At 41.0% G+C, this 15473-nt stretch overlaps 1 protein-coding gene across 8 annotated transcripts in view; it reads right to left on the reverse strand.

Annotated features, from left to right (window-relative positions):
• amph (amphiphysin) overlaps positions 1 to 15473 on the reverse strand; it is a 127748-nt gene that overhangs the window by 50738 nt on the left and 61537 nt on the right. For all 8 annotated transcript variants that reach the window (XM_071362611.1, XM_071362609.1, XM_071362608.1 and 5 more), the window contains exons 5-8: positions 7068 to 7163; positions 6430 to 6537; positions 5930 to 6015; positions 1258 to 1333 (exon numbers count right to left, since the gene is read on the reverse strand). In XM_071362611.1, the coding sequence (XP_071218712.1) occupies positions 1258 to 1333; positions 5930 to 6015; positions 6430 to 6537; positions 7068 to 7163 (366 nt within the window). The remainder of the gene's footprint in view (positions 1 to 1257; positions 1334 to 5929; positions 6016 to 6429; positions 6538 to 7067; positions 7164 to 15473) is intronic.

The following is a 15473-nucleotide window of genomic DNA, read 5'->3' on the forward strand; positions in this document are numbered from 1 at the left end:
TACTCTCCCTAGGAGTGGCCGTCCTGCAAAGATGACTGCAAGAGCACACAGCGCAGAATGCTCAATGAGGTTAAGAAGAATCCTAGAGTGTTAGCTAAAGACTTACAGAAATCTCTGGAAGATGCTAACATCTCTGTTGACGAGTCTATGATACATAAAACACAAAACAAGAATGGTGTTCATGGGAGGACACCATGGAAGAAGCCACTGCTGTCCAAAAAAACATTGCTGCATGTCTGAAGTTCGCAAAAGAGCACCTGGATGTTCCATGGCGCTACTGGCAAAATATTCTGTGGACAGATGAAACTAAAGTTGTGTTGTTTGGAAGGAACACATAACACTGTGTGGATAAAAAAAGGCACAGCACACCAACAACAAAACCTCATCCCAACTGTAAACTATGGTGGAGGGAGCATCATGGTTTGGGGCTGCTTTGCTGACTCAGGGCCTGGACAGCTTGCTATCATCGACGGAAAAATAATTCCCAAGTTTATCAAGACATTTTGCAGGAGAATGTATGGCTATCTGTCCGCCAATTGAAGCTCAACAGAAGTTAGGTGATGCAACAGGACAACAACCTATTTGACAGATGTAAATCAACAACAGAATGGCTTGAAGAGAAGAAAATGCGCTTTCTGGAGTGGCCCAGTCAGTCCTGACCTCAACCCGATTGAGATGCTGTTGCATAACCTCGACATCCCAAGAATATTGTGGAACTGAAACAGTTTTGTAAAGAGGAATGATCCAAAATTCCTCCTGACCATTGTGCAGGTCTGATCCGCAACTACGGAAAACGTTTGTTTGAGGTTATTGCTGCCAGAGGGTCAACCTGTTATTAAATCCATGGGTTCATATACTTTTTCCAACCTGCACTGTGAATGTTTACACAGTGTGATCAATAAATAGATGAAAAATTATTATTGTTTGTCTGTTATTAGTTTAAGCACACTGTGTTAGTCTATTGTTGTGACTTAGACGAAGATCAGATCAAATGTTATGACCAATTTATGCAGAAATCCAGGTAATTCCAAAGGGTTCATTTTCTTTTTCTTGCCACTGTATATATGTTTGGCTACACTAAGCAGACTGTAGATGAACATTGAGACACCCATGGTAAACCTCATGGTATATCATCATACTGAACTGTACTTTATCCCTTGTGTTGATGCAATGTCAGAAGAAAGAGACCCAACCTTCAAAAGCACCACCCACCGCGTAAAGCAAATAGCCTTGAGAGTTTCTATTTTTGTTACTTACCACAGAGATTTCCCGATGGAATTTGGCCTCCAGGTTCGTCACGTTCTTGAATGTGTTCACGTAAAAACCAACTCGGCTAGAAAGGGGGAAAACACATCTGTTACCATGGTGATGTTTTTTCACCAACAAACATCTTCATTTAAGGCCCTAAAAGAGCTCTTAAATGATGGAAGTCATTTATGAATTGACAGCCTCAGCTGTAAGGCTAATAACGCTGTTAGACTAAAGAATTCCATACATTCGAATGAACAGTTCCCATAACAATATACTTTTCACACACTTTTCAAAAAAATAAAACCATATCAAACTGGTGGTCAGAGATACAAAACGCTGTTTAACTACAGTCCCTATACATGGTTATTGCCTTCTAGGGAGTTTCCTGGCCACTGTGCTCTTTGGGATTTGAGGCTGGGTATCTGTGAAGCACTTTGTGACAACTGCTGATGTAAAAAGGGCTTTACAAAATACATTTGATTGATTGATACAGTGTTTACCAACCAGTTCGCAAAATGTTAGATACGTATTTTAAATTGCGATCTGTTGCTGCGATTTAGGTGAACTCTGAGCACATCTTTCATCTGAACACATAAGCAATAAGTGCCAATTTCAGAAAAAGGTCAACCAAAGTGTACAGCAAACATTGAGTTGTCCTTGTGAGGATCATCTCTCTGCAATGCCCTCTAGCACTGCTCAACTCGTGTCATTTTGCAATGAAGCAGGCAGGAGACCTGTGGTCATTCATTCATTCATTCACACGCACAAACACATACAGGGGTTGAATTGATTCTGACACATATCCTGAACACATACTGTAGCTCAGCTGTTGAAGCAGATGTTTTAACACAAGGATGACTGTCATTATAATGATAGGGCTAAAAATAAAAGCACGGCAATTCCCACCCATGAGTAGAGCAGTGCTATAGGGCATTGTAGAGAGGATGCCTCTCATTGGCCAGATTAGGTAACCACGGCTGCAAGCATTCCTCTCCAGTGAGCAGCCAGTGTGCTGCTTGCTGCTGCTCAAGATGGCAACACACATACACAGGGGCGGACTTTGTGATTTGTAGGCCCCCATGACTGTTTAACAAAATCATGTCTACTGAAAGAAGAGCTGTTCGGAACTGGCTCTTTTAGTTGAACGAAGCAGAATGAAAAGGCTTCCTGAAAATAATTAAAATGCCCTTCACTAGTAAAGGTCTTTACATCACCACATCATTTCAACGGAGGGACAAACCAATTTTTTTGTTGTTGAAAGCAATTTGTGGGCCAGAAGAAAGGCAGTTATTTTTGAATATGATAGGTCCATTATCATTTCTACATACATTGTATCTGGTTTATTTCTTATTCATATTTTTTAAACTGCATTGTTGGTTAGGGGCTTATAAGTAAGCATTTCACTGTATTTGGCGCGTGTGACTAATAGTTGTGTGTGTAGAATAAAAGATATGCATTATTTTCAATTGCGGTTTTGTCACACTCCCTTCTAACGTGTCCTGCGCAGCTTGTAAGCATTGTAGAGGGAAATAGAAAGTCTTAGCTCTTTCTATTACTGTCTATTATTAAATGAAATTATGCCAAGTTCACGAGGCCCCCTGATGATGTGAGGCCCTAGGAAATTGGCTGAGTTGCCTAATGGTAAGTCTGCCACTGCGACGCACACCCACAGCACATTTAGTTGCTACAGTGCATTCGGAAAGTATTCAGAACCCTTCACCTTTTCCACATTTTGTTACATTTCAGCCTTATTCTAAAATTAATTCAATATCTTTTTTCCTCATCTCTACACACAATACCCCATAATGACAAAGTAAAAACAGGATTGTAGAATTTTTTGCCAATTTCTAAAATTAAAATAAATATCACAGTATTCAGACCCTTTACTTAGTACTTTGTTGAAGCACCTTTGGCAGCGATTATAGCTCTAAGCTTGGCAAACGTGTATTAGGGGAGTTTCTCTCATTCTTCTCTGCAGATCCTCTCAAGCTCTGTCAGGTTGGATTGCTCAGTTTGGCAGAGGCGTCCAGCTTTAGGAAGAGTCTCGGTGGTTCCAAAGTTCCTCTATTTAAGAATGATGGAGGCCACTGTGTTCTTGGGGACCTTAAATGTTGCAGAAATGTGTTGGTACCCTTCCCCAGATCTGTGCCTCGACACAATCCTGTCTCAGAGCTCTACAGACAATTCCTTCGACCTCATGGCTTGGTTTTTTGCTCTGACATGCACTTTCAAACCTGGGACCTTTTATAGACAGGTGTGTGACTTTACAAATCATGTCCAATCAATTGAATTTACCACAGTTGGACTCAAATCAAGTTGTAGAAAAAATGTTTTCGCTTTGTCAATATGGGGCATTCTGTGTAGATTGATGAGGGAAAATAATTATTTGAAACTTTAATGAAGTTCATTCATGAATAATGAGTAATCTTCAGTACAGTAATTACACTTCAATTAAGGTCTTCAACTTATTGTTAACCATTGAGATCCTTGATCTAGAGCCCAGATACGCAAACATCTTTAACTTAAGAACAATCAGAATCAACTAAAAGCACTTGATTAAGGTACAGCTAGACAGTCACACCTAACAATGTGAACCTGTCAATTACATAAGAGGCAGCATGTGACCATCCTAATGGCAAAAACAGATTATAGTAACCAGTTGTACAGTCATTGCCTGAATTAAATCAGAATGCTCGATGTTAATCACTACTCCAATCTCCAGGCATTCAATGTTCAAAAACATCTAGAATGTTTCCCCAAAGATTTTCACTTAAGGAAATCCAATCCCACAGCTTTCGTATATTTAGAATATGGTCCTCCTTATGTATATTTTTTAAAGGATTTTTGTCAGTACAGCGGGAAATGTAGATGTAACAGTTTAACTTTAGTCCGTCCCCTCGCCCCGACCCGGGCGCGAAACAGGGACCCTCTGCACACATCAACAACAGTCACCCACGAAGCATCGTTACCCATCGCTCCACAAAAGCTGCGGCCCTTGCAGAGCAAGGGGAACCACTACTTCAAGGTCTCAGAGCAAGTGACGTCACCGATTGAAAGGCTATTAGCGCGCACCACCGCTAACTAGATAGCCATTTCACATCGGTTACATAGAGAGGGTGGCCGAAATGGGTCTGGAACCTCTGTCTACAGGGAGCATATGTTGTCCGCAATCGGGAGCTTAGACAGCTACACCAGATCCACTACACATGTAGTTATTTTTATTGGCCTGTCTTAAATCTGGATATGGCAAATACCTCTTAACTTCTAGAGAGATTTTGGAAGACAGGTCTCTTTCGTTAAATAGACAGTTATATTAACAGTCCAATTCATTGCACAATAGTAGTTGGCTCCATTTGGCAACCTAGCTAGTCACCATCTGGTTAGGCGTTTCCCTACTCACAAGGCTATCCTGCTTAGCCTTCTGTGTGAGACTGGCTACCTCATTGATAAGGAGGGAAAATAACATGTTATATGAACATTTTGAGGACACGTGCACACACACACACAAAACAAAATGGACATTATCTCTCCCCCAGAACAGATCAAATTCCCTAACACCTTATCTCACCACTAGTTTAACTGCATGTCCCTCTATCTGACAGAAACAGAGATCGACTGAAAGGAAATCTGATTTTATTATTGGGATTCTGTCAGGCCATTCTGTCAGGCCCTAAGTCTGAATGCACCGTGATAATATTATTATGCTGTGTTGAATTCTATTTTTCATCCTAATGGTGGTGCTTAGACTGAATCTCTCAATCTAGGAAATACTCATATTTAGGGCTTTCTATAGCTGTAAGGCCACAATTCATTGTTTCCATTCACATTTCATTATGAGATGTACATTATTCTGTACATCATGACTGTCATTCACACACAGGAAAAGTACATCAGTATAATATACTATTCTAAAAGAACGTACGATAGACAGACAAACACAGACACAAGCTAATACCTTGGCTACAATACTGATCATATCGACAGTTTTAAACAAGTGCTTTTTCTGGGAATAATCTCCTGGTCTAGGCATATCTATGGAGACTTGATGACTCATGGATATACATTGACTTCATCAAAAGATCCCTAGAGACTGACAGAGAGAAATAAAGGAATCTAGAGTCACATCTCGACTGTGAGTCACCTAAGAACTATAGAAGAAATCTTGGACTGCGTCCCAAAAGGAACCATATTCCCTATTTAGTGCACTACTTTGACCAGGGCCCACATGTAGTGCACTACGCCATGTAGTGCACTACGCACTGAATAGGGTTCCATTTGGGATGGATCTAAAATGATTAACACATTTTCATTTATGAATTTAAAGGATTTGTATGTTAAAGCACCTAGAGTAGAACAATAACAATACAAAAATAACACTGCATAATAGTACTGTAGTATATATATATATATTTTTTTTACAGTACCCGAAACCATTAGTTTTGATTTGTAATTGACCATGGGAAGAGGAGCTACAGCGTAAAGACCACAACGTTGGTTTATCTATGAACGTTTTAATTAGGGTCGTATTAATTAGTGCACATCGTACCAAAACGTTTTGCAACGGAAAATAAAAACAGCGTTTCTTATTGGACAAATCAGGTAGGCCCCTCTCCATGTTGGCCCATTTCCTTCCGTTTGGCGCCTAGTGAATGTGACTCAGGTGTTGATTTTAGTTTACCTGTCCCAGAGAGTTGGTAGCTCGTCCTGCAGATCAACATTGAGCTCATCAAACACCTTCTGGGCTTTTTTCAACTCATCCTCTGCCTGAAGAGAGAAATACATAACGAGGGGGGAAATATTAACATCTCTTTCCTGCCATAACCAGCACCTTGAAGATGAACTGCTTTGCACAAGGATCCTCTTTTACACTTGATACACAGTACTTTACCTGTTGTGTACTGTCATGATGCTCTTAGAAGACTGCCATAAGAATGACATAACATGACGTACAGTAGGTCAACGAACACCCACTTTCAATTATGGTTGGAGACTAGGTTGTTGTTAAACGGCTCTAGTCTGTTTGTTGGGTTTACATCACAAAACTATTGGAAAGGTGAACTATTATAGCATATGAGGTGTTTTCGTTTTCGTAAAAGGGTTGTGTTTCTCAATCACTCTTCACCACAATGGTAAAGGCGGACAGAATCGCACATTGTTGTATTACTGCATAGGACTTACCTTGGAGACCTTCCGATCACTTCTATTGACCACCGCCTGAATGGTCTCGAGATGGTGCCGTGCACTATCGTAGTCAATTAGCTTTCTGCTTCTTTTCGCCACACGGATCTGATGGTGAATAATTACCACACGGACCGGCCTTTAATACAATACAGTAGTACACAAAGTCCTTCCCCTAAGCAAAAGTTCCAAGCATAAAGGTGTCAACCTGTCTGAGACTGCGTCCCAAATGGCACCATATTCCCTTTGTAGTGCACTACTTCTGACCACAGACCATTGGGCCCTGGTCAAAAGGAGTGTGCTACATAGGGAATAGGGTGCCATTTGGGATGCACACTGAGCCACAGGGACAAAAGCCTGAAATCTCTCCAAGTCTTTGAGACCGTGAGCATATTACGAATATGCCGGAAGAGATTAACCTAGTCAAACTTCTCACCAAATAGCTAATTTATTACAAATAGTGCTGTACTATAAACAATATTGGATAAATAAATGACAAAAACATAGCTAGTGTTTCAACATTTATCAATTTTATTGAGTTGGTTAAAGGCAAGAGTCAACTCGTGTAGCCAAGGACTGCTATTCGTTTCTATGACGACAGAGTCAAGGCTAAGCTGTTTTTATGCAGTACACTGTACCTTGAGGTCGGGGAACTGTTGCAGGTACGTGTCCAGTGTGATAAGTGAGGAATCAACCAGCTTCTGATGGAAGTCCTCCCATAAGACATCACAGTTCTAAAAGAGAGACACATTTCAGTTAGCCAGATGCTGAACAAGATGAGAACAAGGTAGCTAAATCAGAGTCATATGGTGTAATATACAGTCTACCTACATTTAAAGGGACAACGTTTTAGACATTATTAGAACTCGAAAGTAGTCTAATGTCAAGATGAAACCACATCCAATGACACCAGTTATGTAGATCCAGTCATATTCCTCCACCACAAATGAATAGAAAATATAAATAAACCAAGAAGTTAGACGGCGCTAATCATTTGGGATTGAGGCATATACAGTTGCTGCGTCTACACGACAGATAGTCTGGAATGTTGACCTACGGCAACATGTCTACATTTGAGATCTGAAAACATCTGACAAAACTTTAATTCAAGAGCGAAATGTCCCTCGAAAGCAGTATCTGCATTATGCAAAAGCGCATTTAGTGCATTTAGCTTGCAATTGTAACAGTATAACTTTAGTACGTCCCCTCGCCCCGACCCGGGCGCGAACCAGGGACCCTCTGCACACATCAACAACAGTCACCCACGAAGCATCGTTACCCATCGCTCCACAAAAGCCACGGCCCTTGCAGAGCAAGGGGAACCACTACTTCAAATCTCAGAGCAAGTGACGTCACCGACTGAAAGGCTGCTAGCGCGCACCACCGCTACCTAGCTAGCCATTTCACATCGGTTACACAATGGTGTACATACATATTCAATAAATTTTTCTATTTTTGTCTCATGTTCCAGAATCACACACTCAGTGTCCCTGTTTCCACAGACTCCCAAAGGGTTTGTCTTCATGTATGTTGTGGAGCCGCTTTATGGGGTGATGTTAGTGCCAATAGATTCAACTCCATCACAGCGATTGTATCTCTGTGATAAAGAAAACCATCGGCACAGAGGACTCGGGAGAGAATTACATTTTAATTCGCTTTTTGTTCACACAGTGATGAAGGGGGTAAATGAAAAGGTGGATGCTAAATACATGATGTTCTTCCTGCAAACAGATGTGAGATGAATTAACATACAGTGCCTTCAGACAGTATTCAAACCTAGAGCTGTTGCGGTGACCGTATTACCGCCACCCTGGCGGTCACGAGTCATGAAGGCGGTCAAATTCCACGTGACCGTTTAGTCACTGTAATTAGGCTTCTCCAAGCTCTGATGCTGCTGATGGTCATTAGTAGCCTACCAAACTTGCTAACTGCCTGGTACTCAGCACTCTAATGTCCCTTTAATCAGTCTGACATCAATGTAAATGTCATCGAAAATCTAATCAAACACTTCATGAGAGCCCATGAGCTCATGTTGCGCAACATTTCTATAGGCTATGCAATTGAGCAAGAAAACATAGTGATGGCCTCTACTAAAAATAGAAGGATCCCATCAGCTTTCTATAGGCTCGGCCTACTATATTTATTTCTCAACTTTCCTTATATTAAGCACATTGCTTATCTTTACAACAGGAGTTTAGCCTACCTGGCTGGCATGAAAATGAACCACGGGAAAAGCATCCTCCATTCGCTATTTAAAAGAGCATAGATGACATGTATTTTATCCCCCCTGGCCCTGTTTCAAGACAGGTGCATGATAATGGTCCATTCTAAATCAAAACAAATTTCACAAATATATTATTTAGTATGTAAAGACAAGATTAAATCAAGAATAGTCTGATGGGTGACAATATTAGCCTACGACTTGTGAATTTCATATTATCACTTGTGAATGATGCCCAGCGTAAGGCAAGAAACAATGCTTTTTTCCCCCCTAAACTTTTTTTAATCATAGTCGTACACCTCATGTAGCCTAGCCCATAGGCCTATATGTTTTGATAAGGTTTGTATCACAACTAAAGTGGCCAAATAACTTCTTCAAATTAAGCACATTAATCCGCTTGGGGTGTAAAGTCTAACTGGGATACATAAGCAGTGCGTGAGTTTCAAGTTTGGGGGAAATAATTTCACCATAAAAATGCACCGTTATAATAAAAGCATTACATGCATAATCACATTTGCGGTCACTTTTGATAATGGTATTTTCCGCTAATGGAACATTGGCACTTATAGCCTACTGCCATGTGCACATTTCTGCACTTATAATGTGAAGAAATAGCCTAATAGTTTCTCAACATTTTAAGATAAACGTTCTGATCTGTTGCGTCAGCCACATTGCTTAAAAACGTTTTTTTTTATGCTAGTGGTTGTATTAATTTGAGATCTATCGCATCCCACAACTGTCCCAGACTATGGCTGTGTTCGAATACCCACACGAACATACTGTATACTACATACTTAATGAGTATATACTACATACTATTAGTTCATTTTAGTATACTGTAAACAAACGGTGTCCTTTCAGTTGAGTGTACTAGCTTTTCATAAATTGATGCTGTTGCTATGCAACCTCTTGCTAGGTTGTTAGTAAAAGAAATGACTAGCTAGACATTTTACGACTTCGGGTGTGTTCTTAAATTCAATCTGGAGTGTCAGAGCGTGCTCTGGGCGTTCGTAAATTCAGAGCGTTGTCAGATTGTTTCGCACTCGGAGCGCACACTGGACGCTCGGGCCGAGGAGAAGGTGTGATTCGAGCGTTCTGACTTTACAACTGCAGTCAAGCACCCAAGCTAATGTTGGTTAGCTTGCTAGCTACTTCAAGACACAAATGAGAGAACACCTTATCTGACCATTTTACTTTCCCTAGCAGAGCTGGTTAGGCAGTTTTCATGTATTCCAGAGGGTTGGTGACTAACTGTGCAACTGGCAACAATTTAATTACGCCTTTTTGACAAAGTTTACTGACACCGGCCATATTCAACCGGTGTTGAGCGCTCATAAAGTCATCAGTTATGCTGCGCTCTGGTACAATCAGACTTGGGAACGCAAGACGACTATACCACTTAGCTAAGATAAGAATGACAGGAATTATCAAGTCAATAAACTTTGGGTAGTTAGTTAGATAGCACATAGTTAATATACTGGCAAGATTGATGTACTAGTAACGTTAGCTAACTAACATACCGGTACATACTGCTGTAATGATATGCTATGTGGTTCGTAAGGATAGCGTAGCTAACAAATTGTCAGCCAATATAACGTGTAAAGTAACTTATTTGAAAAGTGATTACATTGCTCAACATTTTCTTAATAGTTGTCATAATTAGTTAAAGCAATCAATTTGTTTCCGCTCTCGTTGGATTTCGGCTGCATATTTTCCGCCATTTTCCTAAAATCTGAAAACGATGTGAAGCCACGCCCATTTTCTGAAGAATTGCATTATGGGCCCTAAAAGCACGGAAATTGTGTCTCCTGCTTGTATACTTCGTATTTTGGCGAATGTAGTACGACATCCGGGAACTTTTGGCATACTAAACTCAGCAAAAAAAGAAACGTCCTCTCACTGTCAACTGCGTTTATTTTCATCAAACTTAACATGTGTAAATATGTGTATGAGTGTAACCAATGTGAAATGGCTAGCTAGTTAGCGGTGGTGTGCGCTAGTTTCAATCGGTGACATCACTCGCTCTGAGACCTTAAAGTAGTTGTTCCCCTTGCTCTGCAAGGGCCGCGGCTTTTGTGGCGCTATGGGTAACGATGCTTCATGGGTGTCAGTTGTTGATGTGTGCAGAGGGTCCCTGGTTTGAGCCCAGGTAGGGGCGAGGAGAGGGACGGAAGCTATACTGTTACATGAACATAACAAGATTCAACAACTGAGACATAAACTGAACAAGTTCCACAGACATGTGACTAACATAAATTGAATAATGTGTCCCTGAACAAGGTGGGGGGGTCAAAATCAAAAGTAACAGTCAGTATCTGGTGTGGCCACCAGCTGCATTAAGTACTGCAGTGCATCTCCTCCTCATGGACTGCCCCAGACTGCACCGTTCTTGCTGTGAGATGTCACCCCACTCTTTCACCAAGGCACCAGCAAGTTCCCTCAACGGGATTGAGATCCGGTCTCTTCGCTGGCCATGGCAGAACATTGACATTCCTGTCTTCCAGGATATCACGGACAGAACGAGCAGTATGGCATTGTCATGCTGGAGGTTGAGGCACATCGTTGAGATTACCTGCAATGACAACAAGCTCAGCCCAATGATGCTGTGACACACTGCCACAGACCATGACGGACCCTCCACCTCCAAATCGATCCCGCTCCAGAGTACAGGCCTCGGTGTAACGCTCATTCCTTCGACAATAAACGTGAATCCGACCATCACCCCTGGTGAGACAAAACCCCGAACCGTCAGGGAAGAGCACTTTTTGCCAGTCTTGTCTGGTCCTGTGACGGTGGGTTTGTGCCCATAGGCGATGATGTTTCCGGTGAGGACCTGCCTTACAACAGGCCTACAAGCCCTCAGTCCAGCCTCTCTCAGCCTATTGCGGACAGTCTGAGCACTGATGGAGGGATTGTGCGTTCCTGGTGTTACTCGGGCAGTTGTTGTTGCCATCCTGTACCTGTCCTGCAGGTGTGATGTTCGGATGTACCGATCCTGTGCAGGTGTTGTTACAAGTGGTCTGCCACTGCGAGGACGTTCAGCTGTTCGTCCTGTCTCCTTGTAGCGCTGTATTTCGGCGTCTCACAGTACAGACATTGTAATTTATTGCCCTGGTCACATCTGCAGTCCTCATGCCTCCTTGCAGCATGCCTAAGGCACGTTCACGCAGATGAACAGGGACCCTGGGCATCTTTCTTTTGCTGTTTTTCAGAGTCAGTAGAAAGGCCTCTTTAGTGTCCTAAGTTTTCATAACTGTGACCTTATTTGCCTACCGTCTGTAAGCTGTTAGTGTCCTAATGACCGTTCCACAGGTGCATGTTCATTAATTGATTATGGTTCATTGAACAAGCATGGGAAACAGTGTTTTATAACCCTTTACAATGAAGATCTGTGAAGTTATTTGGATTTTTACGATTTATCTTTGAAAGACAGGGTCCTGAAAAAGGGACGTTTCTATAGTTTATATACTCCATTTAAGTCACAAATAGTACAGTTAGAGCGGTTAGTATGAGTATTTGAACACAGCTTATGTTTGGAATGTATATTTCTCGCACAGAATAGGGCAACTTTTGGACTACGAGGCATACTAGATTGACATAGGCTAGAGCTTTTGCTGTTCCGTTATTGCTACTCATCGGCTGATGAAAAGTCAACGTGAAGAGTTCTTCCAATGTCATCGATATGCACCTCGCAATTGGGGATGCCGCCGGGAAAGGGGATGCCGCCGGAAAATTCGAGGCATTAGCATGTGCAAGTCAAATTGTGAATGAGAGACTGATGAAGTTTACAGCCTGCGCAAAAAAAACAAAGCAGTGCTCATGCCTTTCAAGCAACTTTTTTCAAATCATCTTTAGTCACATCATGCAGCCTTAGAATGTATAAAAAATCTAAACATATGGCCCAATGTTTGTAGAACAACTAAAGTTACATTACTCTAAACTCTAAATTAAGGATATAGGAGTACCTGTTTCTTTGTTAATCGCCCAACACAGAATAACCGCATGTGCGCACTCCCTCAAATCGTTTGGCAAAAATGTCCTTTCTATTTAATTCAGCTTTGTTCAATTGTATTCTTCATAATATAAAATCATATAAAATAATTCCATGGTATTCTAAGCAAATCTTGTTTGCTAAATGAACTAGTGTAGCCCACAGCCATTTGGCATAGCCAGATGAGGACATAACGTAACATAAGGACAACTCAGAGTATGATATTCTATTCTTCTGAAATAGACTACATTTTTTTCATATCATGCTCCTTTAGACCTGTCTAAAATAAAGAACGGCTTTATTGGGAAGGCGTAGGCTCTATTACATGGATTAATTAGACTTTTTCAAGTGTAGATGTGTGAAAGACAGGAGACGCTAAAGGTGTTTATGTTAATTGACGGTCAATTACCGTGAGACTGACAGTTATTTGCCTGACAATCACCGGCTGACGAAATTTTGTGACCCCCACAACTCTATTCACACCCCTCGTCTTTTTCCATATTGTCGTGTTACAGCCTGAATTAAACCTTTATTAAATTGAGATTGTGTGTCACTGGCCTGCACACAATACCCCATAACGTCAAAGTGGAATTATGTCTTTAGAAATGTTTACAAATAAATGACAAATGAAAAGCTGAAATGTCTTGAGTCAATAAGTAATCTACCCATTTGTTATTGCACGCCTAATTAAGTTCAGGAGAGAACATTAGCTTAACAAGTCACATAATCAGTAGCATGGACTTACCCTGTGTGCAATAATAGTGATCATTAATACCATTCTTTCATGACTACCTCATCTCTGTAACCCACCCATACAATTATATGAAATGTCCCTCAGTCGAGCAGTGAATTTCAAACACGGATTCAACCACAAAGACCAGGGAGATTTTCCAATGCCTTGCATAGACGGGCACCTATTGGTAGATGGGTAAAAAAAAGTAGACGATGAATATCCCTTTGAGCATGGTGAAGTTATTAATTACACATTGGATGGTGTATCAATACACCCAGTCACTATGAAGATACAGGCGTCCATCCTAAATCAGTTGCCGGAAAGGAAGAAAACCGCTCAGGGATTTCACCATGAGATGACAGTGATTTTAAAACAGTTACAGAGTTGAATGACAAAAACTGAGGCTGGATCAACATTGTAGTTACTCCACAATACTAAACTAAATTACAGAGTAGAAAGAAGGAAGCCTGCATCCTGTTTGCAGTAAGGTACTAAAGTAAAACTGCAAAAAATGTGGCAAAGAAATGTACTTTATGTCCTCAATAAAAAAAATATGTTTCAGGAAAATCCAATCAATTCCAAATTGATGGAACTATCAGAGCATTTCAATTTTCTTGTATTACTACAGAAATAACAACATTCTCATGGGTAAGAAAACATGGACAGGTTCTTCACGAGTATCGACGCTACCAAACTTGTTTGTTTTTGAGGAAGTTTTGGCTTGCAATGCAACTTTGCTAACATTGGTACCATGAAGTGCATTCCTTTTTTTTAATGAAGCTAATCATGCTAACTCCTGGCTTTGGTAAATGTAAACAACGGATTACTGTGGATGCTGTCACTACTGGACTACAGTAGTGATGGCTAAGAGGAATTTGACCGAAACATCAATTCTGGTTGAACAATCTGTCATCCTGCCCCTGAACAAGGCAGTTAACCCACTGTTCCTAGACCGTCATTGTAAATAAGAATTTGTTAGTAACTGACTTGCCTCGTTAAATAAAAATATGAAAAGAAATTAAGGGGCACTCTGGTCTTTAAGTTAAACAATCACTACTTTCAATGACTAGATCATAACTCCCCACATCGAATCTCAGAGAACATTAGTATATTAAAGTGGAACTGATAGCATTTAAACTACTTTGCAGATATGGAAGAAAAAAAACAGATAATCATAACATCAGTAAAAAATATCAAATTCCCAGTTTATGTTACAAAACCAACTGCATAAGAGGTTTTAAAAATACGTTCTATTTGACTCAACATTCCATGATGTACACTAAGGCATTGTTGGTAGAATAGATGGATGCAGTTCAATGCATGATTCATATAATTCACCAATACATTTCTTGGTTGTAAATAACGGCTGGACTGGTCTTTGTGGTACCTGACCACATGACTCGACAGTAGTCCAGTTGCGACCAAACTAGGGCTGTAGGACCTGCCTAGTTGATAGTGTTGTTAAGAAGGCAGAGCAGTGCTTTATTATGGACAGACTTCTCCCCATCTTAGCTACTGTTGCATCAACATGTTTGTACCATGACAGTTTACAATCCAGGTACATTGTTTGCTGCCTCCATCCATTCAGGATGCACTGTTACAGTTTCAATGACTCAATATAAAAATAAAAAAAATTGACAACTGTAAACAAGGCTGGGAATGTCAATACAACCAAACTAGCAAGGGCAATGACCCAAGTCAGTCATAACGTGGCTAATAGGCTAGTGCACGTGTCAAACACAAGGCCCGCGGGTCAAAAAGGACACACGAGTCAGTATACTGTAAATGAGTCAACAGTCGAGTCATCCGCTTCGTGAAATCACAGCCTGACGCGCTCGCGTCGGTGAATTAAGTTCAATCGCGCTGCTTTCGTTTGTCCTTACAGCTCTCAGCGGAGGGACAGTGTACAGACACACGCCACAGTCCTAGCTAGGCTACTAAAACGTTGCAGTCTGGCTTCAGTTTTTAAAGCTTGACAACGAATAACTAAAAGAAACAAAACTTGCAACAACACACCATGCAAAGGAGATGTAGGCATATTGCAGCAACATTTGAGCAGCAGCCTAGGCCGGCTACTCAACTACAATACATTTTGAGTT

Source organism: Salvelinus alpinus, chromosome 23 (genome assembly GCF_045679555.1).
Source record: "Salvelinus alpinus chromosome 23, SLU_Salpinus.1, whole genome shotgun sequence".
Lineage (NCBI taxonomy): Eukaryota > Metazoa > Chordata > Actinopteri > Salmoniformes > Salmonidae > Salvelinus > Salvelinus alpinus.